At 32.6% G+C, this 12,939-nt stretch overlaps 1 protein-coding gene across 2 annotated transcripts; it reads right to left on the bottom strand.

Moving 5' to 3' along the window:
- Positions 1–1,296: 1,296 nt before the first annotated feature.
- LOC131163823 (protein SENSITIVITY TO RED LIGHT REDUCED 1) lies at positions 1,297–7,295 on the bottom strand. 2 transcript variants are annotated; one of them, XM_058120602.1, is made up of 2 exons: positions 7,037–7,295; positions 1,297–2,441 (listed from the first exon to the last, which is right to left on the bottom strand). In XM_058120602.1, exon 2 carries the CDS (start codon positions 2,255–2,257, stop codon positions 1,424–1,426), a length of 834 nt encoding a protein of 277 aa, XP_057976585.1. In that variant the 5' UTR covers positions 2,258–2,441; positions 7,037–7,295; the 3' UTR covers positions 1,297–1,423. The 2 variants fall into 2 exon arrangements, with proteins under 2 accessions (XP_057976585.1, XP_057976586.1); XM_058120603.1 differs by having other exon boundaries at positions 1,297–2,391; positions 7,037–7,279.
- Between the last annotated feature and the right edge of the window lie 5,644 nt (positions 7,296–12,939).

Here is a 12,939-nt window from a genome sequence, read left to right as displayed (position 1 = left end):
AAAAAAAAAGAATGGAATCATCAAAGAAGTTTCTTAATGAAAAATAAGAAAAGCATCATCAACAAGAAGAAGAAATCTAAGGATATCTTTTATATCATTTCTATTTCTGTTTTTATTTAAATGTTTGTATTTTTGTTGTTAATTTTTTGTTTATATTATCGATTTTCAGCTATTTACAAATTAAAATTAAAAACTAAATTTTATGATTTTTAATTGTTTTATCAACTTATTTTCATAATATTTTAGGATATGTTTTGTTGTGAAAAGTAGTTTTTAATTTTAGTTTTTAAAAAAATATAAAAAAAAATTAAGTAATTTTTCAATTTTACAACATTTGTATGAAATAAATGAATATCAATAAATAATTTTGATATTATTTACTTGTGGAAATAATTTTATCTTTTATTTTTAACTTTTCAAATAATTACAAAAAATAACACCATATTTTTCAATTTTTAAAATTTATATACAAGTTAGAAAAGATCTTTTAATTATTTTTTAAAAAATTTCTAAGTCTTACTTTGCATTATTGAACACATAACTTGAATCTTAAATTTTAATTTGTGTTAATTATATATAGAGTTTCTACTAAATCCACATAAATTCATTTTTAAGCCCTAAAATCTGAATTCTAAAGAGTACCTCATATACAAAATTTTTAAAAAATAAATAAAATTTTTCGTAATTATTTTTAAATCTAAAAATAAAAAGTGAAAAAATATTTTGAAAATTTAAGCAAACTCTTTATTTTTTTAATTATTTTATGAATCTCAAAAAATCTAAAAATAAGTTAAAATTTTAATAATTCTTTGCAAACTACAAGTTAAAAATAAGAAATGTTTTTCAAAATTAAAGGACCCTTAGTATCCAAAATTAACCTTTTAAATTGAATAATTCATTTTTATACATAATTTAAAATTAAAATTAAAATAAAATGATGCATGAGCTGAAGGTATAACTAAAACAAATTATCCATAAATAATAAAGACCATTTAACAAATATTTTTACTAGGAAACCTTGAAATATAATAATTAAGACAAATTATTATAATAATTTTTATTTTTATTATATCATTTTCAATTTGTATTATTTAGTATTTTATTATTTTAATTATATTTTTTAAGTTCTAAATTATACAACCAAAAAAATGAGCATTTTTTTAATCAAAATTTTAATTTATTTTAATTTTATAAATATTAACTTGCTATTCTATTTTTCAGTTTTCATTTCTAGCTTTTGTTTTCATAATCTTTGACAATGATACCAATCCGTTCATAAGTTTTGAAATGAGATCATTTCTCAACATAATTCACTTTGCATGCAATTATAAGTAAAGCAAAATCTCTCCAAGTTAAATATGGAGAAACAATATGGATGATTTCAATCATCTAGCAGTTTCTGAATCCTGCTTGACAATCTCTGTTATAAATTACCTAACTGCAGCTGCCTCTCAGATTCTGGGATAAAAAAATGCCAACTTGAATCATTAAAGGCTCCAAAATAGTCATCTGAAACAGTATTGATCTTAATTTCATCTGTGAACCTTTGAATAGCCAAGATATGCGTTGCTGAATCCACCACACGCGAGTTCTTGAAGTCCGAAACGAACTTCTCATACGCCATGAAGCTGTTCCCAAACAAAGCGATGTTTTTCAGGAGATCTACCTTCCAGTTTGCCTGCAAAAGGTTGTCGTATAATTTTGCTTCACAGTGTGGCATGAAAAACATTGTCGGCTTTAAAGCCTGTCGCCGACCTTGCTCATTTACTGAGAGAACAGAGCAGCCAAGAGACTGCAAAATCCTAGATTCTGTCGCAGAAACAATGGGGTCAAATACCTCTACGTCTCCTATCCAACTGAACTTTCTTTTCATCAAGATTGCCAGGCTAAGTTGCAATCGAGGAGATTCATATGATTCAATGCTTCCAATACCATATATCACCATCTGCATCTTCAATTCAGATCCCAAAATTCTTAGTAAGGAGTCTAGGATGTTAGGTGTCTGGATTTGATCCAAGAAACTTTGATAGAACTGTGAGCTCTCAAGTTTCTTCAAACAGATCAGCATCTTCTGCATCAATTTTGATTCTCTGCGGTGATCACTTTCAAGATCACTAGGAGCCCATGCTTCTGGTTGTTCTGGCATTTTTAATTTGGGAATAGCCTTTCTATGTTTGCCACGACGAGGTAAAACAACTGTCCATTCTCCAGTGAGCTTAGTATTTTCAAGCGTAAGAGTTTTTGCAGAAGCTGCCATTGATATAATCGGAATCTCTTTTTTATCACTAAATGGTGCCTCTTCTTAAGGAGTATATGAAATCAAGAATATACGACTCCAAATGATGAGCTAAGATTCAAGTGGTGGCAGCATTCCATGTACATTGGCGAGTCCTATTTGATGAAATTGAGATCCAAATTGGATGTGTCCAGAAATTTGCCACCTATTATTCCAATGGCATACAATTTATCCAGAGAGAATCAACCAAAGTCAATAGCAAGATTATTACCAACTCAATGAAATTGAGTTTCAAAATTTTATGAGTCATGGAATTTGCCATTTCATGGAGCACACTACAAAGTATTATTTATCATTTAAGAAAATAGCAGTAACCAAAAACATTCTACATGTATGAAAAACAATTTTCAAAATAATTCACATGGAAATCCCTCTCTACCCCCCCCCCCCGGGGGACAAAAATTTTTAAAAAAACAAAAAAGGAAAGGAGAGGAAAGAAAAACCCTTTCTGCTGCAGATATATATTTTTTTTAAAAAGCATTGATTTCATAATCACCCCAAAACACCAAAATGCAGTGGCTCAAAATTTCTTCCTTGTTTTTCAAAGAAGAAAAAACTAAGAAAAACTAAGATATGACTGGCTCAAAGCAATAACAGATTTAGCAATATCCAATGTCAAATCTTATTGTGTATTCTTATATACTAGATCCATGTTTGAAAGGAAAATTTATGGAATATTCTTAATTTCAAATTCAAAAAATCAAGCAAATAATGAACAATTTATTTGGACAGAATCTAGATCAATACACAAAATCCACCCCAAAATTGATCTCAACTATGCCAAAATTATATAAGCAACTGCCATCCTTATTTCCATGTATTAAAATAAATTTCCACTTCAACTTTTGTTGTCAGTGATCTGCAAATCTAACTACAGCAGTCTGAAAACCATAAAATATTATGATACAAATCAAACAAATCTAGAGAGAACACATGGACAAATTACAAGTGCTTCCAAACCCAAACTAGTTGAAACTTTGGAGTGAACTGGGTAACTGTGTACCCAGTGTCATGAAAGGACAGACTTTGGTGCAAACTTAAATATAGTTAGAAATATATATAGGAGAAAAAAGAACAGTGAAAATATAGATACTGAACAATGGTATTAGTGAAATGAACCTATGAGCAGAGCATAAACTGCCCAAACAGTTTCTAACCCGCTCCAGAGAAAGTTCATTATCTAATTTTAGAGGTTCAACTGTCTAATTACAGCATGTAATTAGGTGGTACAATGCAACAAAGTACAGCAGCTCCTATTTCATATGTTTCTTATGAATTTGACCACCAAACTCTAGTTTACCCCTGTAGCTTAGCTTTGGAAAATAAGTGTTTTCATCGATACCCCATACAGAGGGGGCTGACATGGGTGGGCTAACAACCAAAAAATTGTTCAGTGTTATTGTAGTATTCAAGATTTTTCAATAATATTACATTATTGCTCTCTTTTGTACGTGTGTATGGGTGGGAATGGAGGGGAGTATATCATCTTTCCAAAATCCCTCCATATCCTTTCTAAATTTTGAACTTCAGCCCTCTCATGATCAATTTGTGTTGTGTTCAAAATAATTTTCTAAGTAAAGAATATTACTGAAGTATCTTACATAAAATGTTTAAAATATTCTCTTACTCTTTTCTCTCATGTTAAATCCTAAAACCCAACTTTTTTCCCAAACCTCAAAAATTCGATTCTCTTTAATTTCTTTTTTACTGAATCATTAATCCTGTCAATTCTTTCTAAGGAGCACTATAATGATGTCGCAATAAACTAGAATAAGGCACATGAAAATTCAACAGTAAATAAAATAATTTCTAATTAATTATCTACCTTTCTTTTTTCTCCACAAATATTGAGTTTTAGAAATGGTTCTAACATTGATAAGCTATATTTTGATAATACATTTGCTCTATATGAACATATTTGTGTATATATTAAATTACATTCATTCATCTCATTTTGGGATATTATAAATTTTATTAATTTAAATAATTTAAGGTGCTTAATCAACAATTTCACAATGATAGAGAGTACCAAAAAATTTGGAGTACACATGATATAAAAATTAATGTTATAAATTATTTTTTTAATTAAATCATCAATTTGCAAATGAAATGTGAAAAGAAAGTGTAGAAGATAGGATGTAAATTTTTTAGTAAGATTGCATTTGAGAGCATGGATTTTGGGCCTTAGCTTTGGAATTGTGTTATTTACACCAAACGCAAATTTTGTACTGTATTTTATGTAAATTCACACAAATCCAATCTAAGCTACGAAATCCATGCACCAACCAAGAAGGGAAGTCTAGTCTCGCCTCTCCTCACAAAATCTTGGATCCGCGACTATCCATCTCTAGCTATAGCTGTTGCACAGGCAATTCAGGAGCACTAGCTTCATGAAAATTTGAAGAAGGAAAAGGAGTGGCAGTTGGGCACTGAAGTCGAAATCTGACTTAGAAGATTCTGGGTTGAATTACAGCTATTTCAAAGGGTTTCTCCCCAAAGCCAACAGCAGAAGAGCGTAATATCTACATGCTAATTAGGGAATCAAAAAAAAAAAGATAGATCTGTGTGGTTGCAAAGCCTAAATTTCTATACAAGATTTACCACATGCATACAAACAATGCTTGAGATTTCACGGAGAGAAAAAAAAAATGAAGAAGAAGAAGACTCGCAGATGACTGCCGGAAATTAACCTCCGGCGGCACTGGCGGCGATGACGGAGGCAACAGCGCGCAGATGTACCCGTACCAGCTCCGTGCTTGCTCCCTTAAAAGTACTTTTTTTTATTTATCGAAGACGGACCTTGCAAAGCAGATCGGGTCGGTTTATCTATGACGGATAAGGCGGATTATCGGGTGAAAAAATCATAATCCATATTTGACTCGTTTAAGTGGCGGATTAGGCGGTTTCGGGTCGAATAATTCATAGCGGATGGGCGGATAATCCGCCATTCTCAAATATAATTTTATTAATAATTTATTTTTTATCATAATAATTTAAATTGTATACGATAACTTGCGATTAGTTTGTGTATTAACTTTTTTAGTAACTATATCAATCATTCAATCATTTATATTAATTAACAACTCTTGATTCATGCAAGTAAAACTGTACAATAAAACATAATAAATTAATCCCAATCCAACTCAAAATAGAAACTCAAACCGTGTGACTCGTGTGAGTCAAAGTATTTAAAATGACAAAGGCCTACAACAATAGCAATGCAGAAATGTCAAAGTATTTAACATAACAAATAATGTAGTTGCTAGAAGTATTGGCTTAGAGCTAAAAATTCATATTTTCACTAGCCTCCACCAACTTGAACATTAGTTTGTTTTGCCAAATTTCAAATATTTACTGCTTTGTTAATTGTTTGAAAAAAGATTTCGAACAAAGGACTTTAGTATCATCAAGCACTACGCTCAACCTATTAGCTAAGACTTTAGTAATAATCTTATACACACTAGAGACAAGACTAATAGAACCAATAGGTCTAAAATCTCCCACTTTAATAGAATTAAATTTCTTCGGTACTAAGGCTATAAAGGAGGAATTAATGCTTTTACTAAGGACTTCATTATCAAAGAACTGCACTCAAATAAACAAGGAACCACCCTAATGTGAAAACACATATCTTTTGGTTGTCTTTTTTATAGATAGTATAGATATATATCACAACCAGAAGAATTCTAACCCCCTTTTTTTCTCTTTTATTTTTTTTAAAGCAAACCAGTCTGTACCTCCTAAAAAAATTTTCATGCATTATAGAAATGATTAAAAATTTAACACACGAAATCAAAAAAAAAAAATACCACCACATAAAACAATCTAAGCACAAACCCAAAAGATGGCAATCAATATCATCAATAAATCATGACACAAATATGGTGTTATCACATTGCCAAAATTCCATCCTACCTATGCTATTCCCTTTAAATGCAACCACCACCACCACCACCTCTTCCCGGGGGATGTTTTTGACATTGTACTTTCTCTAAATCAATTTGACATAATCTAAGAGTCTTTTTACAGTGCACTTTCTCTTATTTCATATGATTCATAATCTATGACTTTTCAACTCCATATATTGAACTTTAGTCATTATGTTTATCCTTTATTTAAATTTACATTTTTCTCAGGAATTATAGAAATTGTACATTTTTCTCTAATTATGATATAACTCTCAGGATTTTGAGAATTTATTTGGGTTCTTTCCATCCATGCTCTATTTCAATTAAATTTAGAAAAGCAAATGCAAACAATCCAAATCCAAAAGTTCCAAGCAAACAAGAACCCCCTTTCTTATCACAGTTGCATCCAACAGAATAGACCTACTGCTTTGGCCAAGCTCAACCTAAGTAGCAGAGCCGTCCACAGGCAGATCAGATCGCACACAAAAAAATAACAAGAAAAACATCACGAAATTTATAACAGCATCCCAAGAGGGGAAAAAATCACCACCAGTACAAACCACAAATACAAAAAAGATGAAACCACACTGCAAAAATCACCAACAGATAACAACGATAACCTAAATAACAAACAAAAGAAACGCACTTCAGCCCGCCCAAACACAATTCAAGAACCAGGAGCATAGAAGGAAGCCAACGGCGGGACGAACCTTCAAAATGGAACCTCCCAAACCTAGACCACCACAGAACCCCGGAATCGGAAGTCTCAATCTCCCTATGACTAAAGAACGAAGAAAGGCAAGGATTAAAAAATAAAATGAAAGAAGCTAACCAGCTAATCGTCAAATCGCAGACAGCCTGAGCTGGAAGAGAGGGAAGATCCCGAAGCCCAGAACGAACTGAGGAAGAACTCCTTCCAACTCACTCTCTTGTCTCTCGTGCGGCCGCCGACTGGTTCCCAGTTCCCCACTTCTTCTTCACTGAGTCTCGGTGGCTAGGGCTCGAATGGCCGAATGGGGCTCACCTGGGGGCTGGGAACCTGGACTCTAGGAGTGGGAGGGCAGAGGGGCCGAGACTCGGAGTTTTTTCCCGTTTTATTATGAAAATTAAATAAAATATTAAATAATATGGGAAAATATTTTTCAAAATGATGCTCACGTAATCTCGCAGTTTGGTGCTGCAAGATTTAAAAATCCGACGAACAAAAAGCTGACATGTGGCACGGTGGCAGAGCAAATCTCGCAGCACCAAATTGTGAGATTTAAATGTTTAGCGAGTGAAAAGCAGACACGTAGCAAATCTCGCAGCATCATGCTGCGAGATTTAAGTGTCCTTATTTTCTTTTCTTTTTTTTCAATAAAATCATTTTAAAAATGTAACATTAACATATTATATATTTATATATATATATATATATATATATATATATATAAAGAAGAAAAAAAATGTCAAAAAATTATGAAACACTAAAACTAGATTCAAAAATTAAAACAAATAAAAAAATCAATATTTTAAATAATATTTTTAAAATTAAGACAAGTTAAAATTTTAATCAAATAAATGCTCATTTTTATCCTTGAATAAAAAAATAATCCTTAATATAACCCAAAAGATAAAAAATAAAATTTTTAATAGAATATAAATTATTTAATTTCAAAACTTGCTTTTTAATTAGTGATATATGAACAATCTTATTGTACATGCACATTGAAAAATAGAAAATATAATTTTTAAATGACTTTTTTTTTCAAATAATATATAATAATAATAATAAGTGATGATAAAATGGGGATTTATTTATTTATTTATTGTAAAATTGTATCATGGTTAGGGGTGAGCATAATTCAGGTTTAACTGAATTAACCGATCGAGTTCGATTTGTTTGGTTCGGTTCTAGATTTAGATAATTTTGGGTATTCGATTTTCGGTTCAAGTATGAGGAGTCTTTAATTTGGTTAATTGAATTACCCGAATTACTAATTAATTAATAATTAAATATAAATTAGTAATTTTAATATATGATATATGTTAAATTTTAAATATTTAATCTTAAAAATATCTCTTTTATCAATAAATCTTTTTATTAATTAAGTTGGAATTAAATTTAATACAATATGATTATCTATATATGTATTATTTTAAAAAAAAAGTCATTCAAAAATTATATTTTCTATTTGTCAATATGCATGTACAATTAGATTGCTCCTATGTCACTAATTAAAAAGCAAGTTTTGAAATTAAATAATTTAAATTCTATTAAAAATTTTATTTTTTATCTTTTGGGTTATATTAAGGATTATTTTTTTATTCAAGGATAAAAATGAGCATTTATTCAATTAAAATTTTAACTTGTATTAATTTTATAAATATTATTTAAAGTACTAATTTTATTTTTTTATTTTTATTTTCATTTTTGAATCTAGTTTTAGTGTTTCATAATTTTTTGACATTTTTTTTCTTCTTTATATATATATATATATATATATATATATAATATGTTAATGTTACCTTTTTGGAAAGATTTTATTTGAGAAAAAGAAAAATGAAAGAAAATAAGGACACTTAAATCTCGCAGTATCATGCTGCGAGATTTGCCACATGTCTGCTTTTCACTCACTGGTCATTTAAATCTCGCAGCTTAGTGTTGTGAGATTTGCTCTACCACCATGCCACGCGTCAGCTTCTTATTCGTTGGGTTTTTAAATCTCGCAGCACCAAGCTGTGAGATTACGTGAGCATCATTTTGGGAAATATTTTCCCAATAAGAGTATTATTTAATATTTTATTTATCTTTCATAATAAAACGGGAAAAAACTCCCGAGACTCGAGAGGGGCACGCGTGCGGGCCAGGTGGACACTTGGGCGTTGGGCCTTTGTGCTTTGGACTTTGGGCAGTGCCCAGTGGGCTAGAGCCGCTGGACCGACTGGTTTAGGGGGTAGTGGGCTTTTATAGGTTAATATTTAATAATGTAAGCGAGTTAGCGGATATCGGCCGGATAAACCCGACCCGACCCGACCAGCTAAGGGGGCGGATATGAAAATGAAAACTCATATTTGACTCATTTAACAAACGGATGATTATGAGTCGGTTAAAAATGATGAATATGGTTCAAATTAACAGATTTTTATCTATTTTGCCAGATCTTGGAAGACCTATATTTTATACCTTTTTTTTCCTTATGGTTTCTCCTGTGGCAATACGGATCGAAATTTTACGGGTTATTGAGTCACCCAATTAAAACAAATTTGGGTTCAAGACAAATTGATCCATTTATAAACGGATCCATCCAAATTTAACCTATTTATTAAATGAATTAAGTGAATTCGGTTCATTTGATATATACATACAAACCCAGTGTACATCCTTTACTTCACCATGGCCCTCATCTCCGCCGCAATCTTCGTCAATCAAAATCCTCTCCTCCGCGGTTCAACCGCCTCTGAGATCTGCGAGACTGCCATGAATAAGGTCGAAGAGGATGACCAGAGGGGAGTCCGAGCAGACCGAGGGGCTCGGACAAGACAGAGCGTAGCGGGGGAGCTTGAACATAAAGTTTCGAGCTAATTGTCAGACAGAAGGTGCTGAGCAGCTTGAGGGATTCAGAAGGGACGACTCGTCATAGGGAAGTTCAAACAGAAGGCTCTAAGCTGAGTGTCGAACATAATTTGCTGAGTAGCTTGTGGGGCTTGTTCGGGACAACTCTTCGCAGGATGAGATCGTTGCAGGCTAGGCACATGGGCTGGAGCTTAGGGACCAGAACTCCTTGTTGCGAGAGATTGGGCAAAAGCAAAGCGGGCCAGGACTTAACCACGAGGAAGGGGCAGGGCACTGGGCCAAAGCCCATTCGAGTCTTGTTACCAGTTTGTTTCCTTCATTGTTATTTTTGGCTACGGGTTGTTGGGTATTAAAGGGGTGACCAGCGAGAATAAGGGGGTAGTTAGACAATTGGGAATCTGTTTGTTGCTTTAGAGAGTGGCACTCTTGAACTAGCCAACCTGAATTTCTCTTTTCTTTTCCATTTCTTTGTATGAATTGCAACCATTGAACTCTATTCATCCCTGTAATTCAATTCTTCTGCACTTAATTCATCTAAGTACCCATCACATTTTTATTGGGTTCATTTCAATTCTTGTAGCATTTATTACCATTGTTAGTGGATTCATTACAATTGGCATCAGAGCCAAGCTCCTACCACCATGGGACAGGAAACTCGCATGAACCAGATGTTGGAGTCTATTGCTGCCCTAAAAAAAATGACAAGAAGAGCATCAAAAAGCTCAGCAGGAGATGCAAATCACTCAAGCCAATACCCAACAAATTCAAGCAGAACAACAGAAGCTACTTATCACTGTGACTCAACAGTTGGGAGCTCTCTCCGATGCCGTGAAACTTCTCAGCAAGCAAAAACTCGACCAAGAAGGGTCGGGAGAGACATATAGCCACAAGTTCGAACACCAACACCATGAGAGCTTTCCTGGGAAGCAACACTGTAATAATCCGGATAATTATTGGAATTAAATAGTAAAGAAAATGGAAGGGGAAAGAATTTTAAAAGGGAAAATAGCAGGGCTTCGTCAACAAACAGGAAGCGTTCATCGACGAATCGTCTGCTTGGGCTCGTCGATGTGGATGCGCGTCTCATCAATAAGAATTTATCGAGAGACTATTTTTCAAGGTCTGAAATTCATCGACGAGGGTATCGTCTTCATCAACGAACCGCCTTCATGGACTTGTCGACGAGGTGACGTGACTCGTCGACGAGACCATGTGGACAACATTTTTATATATAGCCTAAATCAATTTTTTTTGCAAAATTTCTTTTCTCCCCAATTCTTCCTCTCTCTAAAACGCACCCTCTCACTTCTCTCTAGATTTCTGACTCCGATTCTCCCCGGTTCGACGATCATAAGCTACCACGATGATCCTAGGGAGATTTTCTACAACCTAACTGGAACAGAAATTCAATTTGAGCAGTTTGGGAATCATTCCAAAATTAGGGTAAGTAGATTTTTAAGTATTTTCAATATTACCAGTATTATTTAAGGCCAGATTTTGTATACTATGAGAATATACTAGTGTTTTGTGGAATAAATTTAGGGTGTCATATTTTCAGGAATAGGATGTTTTGGGCCCCTATAGTCATGGGTTGAGGACCCCAACAAGTATATGTTCAGGAACCTAGGTAAATTATGGGTTAATAGAATTATAAATAGGTAATTTTAAGAATTATTGGTATATTGATTTACTGGAAGATATATGAATATAAATACAGGTTTTTGAGGTTGGTGCGCTGGGGATGCAAGAGTGGAGTGTTGAGAGGAGGTCAACCTCACAGTTAGATAGGTAAGAGAAATATGTTATGATAGGAATTTTAGAAAGTATATCAGAAGATTATGTATATATGTATATATCAGCTTATTATTCAGATTTTCCATAATAATAATAATAATAATATTAATATTATTATTATTATTATTATTATTATTATTATTATTATTATTATTACAGTAGGATTACAGATTTTAGAGCATAATATTATAATTACTCAATTGTGTGGCATGATTTCATTACAGTTTAGTATGGTATATATACAATTTTACAGATATCATGTTATACAGTATATTAGTAGAAAATATCAATATGCAGTATTCAGAAAATATGATTTATAGTATTTTTCAAAATGACATGATTTCCAAAACCATAACACTCAAACATTACAGATTATTCAGTTAGAAACTTCAGTCGGATATTACAAATATTTCACTAAGATATTACGATATTTCATATCAGTTTTATAGTGTTATAGTTATTTTGAAATCATGATAAAACAGCAAGATATATATATATATATATATATATATATATATTAGTATTACACAGTATCAAATCCTTGAGGAAATTTTCAGTTAAATTCAAATAGCAGAGCATGGTACCGTTGCTATTTTAGATCAAAGTGCAACCACATATCTCAGATAGAGTGTGGATTCTGTCTAACCGTGCTAGGAGAGATTGCAGTCTCCCCAAAAAGCTGGGTTGAGGTGACCAATTTGACAAGGTAGAGTAGTAGCGTGCCCGGAGAGACTGCAGAGGGCTAGATTGTTGATTGATAAAAATTTATATTAACTCACCTAGTAGGCCAACCAGAGTTAAGTCCCACCTACAGGTCGCACAATCTTGTCATAAGGTGTTAATCTATGACATTCAGATCATAGGGTATTATCACAGGCGTTTCTATATATATACAAATTTACAGTGCAGCAGTAGTTTTATTATATTATTAGAATTATGTGTAATTGGAAAACTCAGATATACAGTTGTATTTTAAACTATAATAAATGTAATTTGTACAACATACTAGACTAACAATTTTACAGTTTCAGTATTATACAATATATTAAATGTGTAACTCAGTTGCCACACACTAGTGATAGCATATTTTCTCTTACTGAGCGTCGTCTCATCCCAGTGACTTAATATTTTTCAGATGATCCAATTAGGCGAGCAGATCAAGCTTTTTGGTAGAGAGATTCTTGTACCGCCCTTTTCTGAAGGGTGAGTGTTTCTTGGGTAATGGTTGTTTGGGAAAATCCCAGGGTTTTTTATGATGTCACTGTGTGCTCTATGATGTATATTTTTGGACATTTTAAATTTATAGTATTGTATATATTGTTTATAGTTTTATGTTTCTGCTGCTTAGGAATGTGATGTGGACAGAGTTTCCTCAGTGCTCCCTT

The sequence above is a fragment of the Malania oleifera genome, chromosome 9 (genome assembly GCF_029873635.1).
Source record: "Malania oleifera isolate guangnan ecotype guangnan chromosome 9, ASM2987363v1, whole genome shotgun sequence".
Lineage (NCBI taxonomy): Eukaryota > Viridiplantae > Streptophyta > Magnoliopsida > Santalales > Ximeniaceae > Malania > Malania oleifera.
The sequence above is the reverse complement of the archived record's forward strand: the minus strand, read 5'-3'. Positions and strand labels throughout refer to the sequence as shown.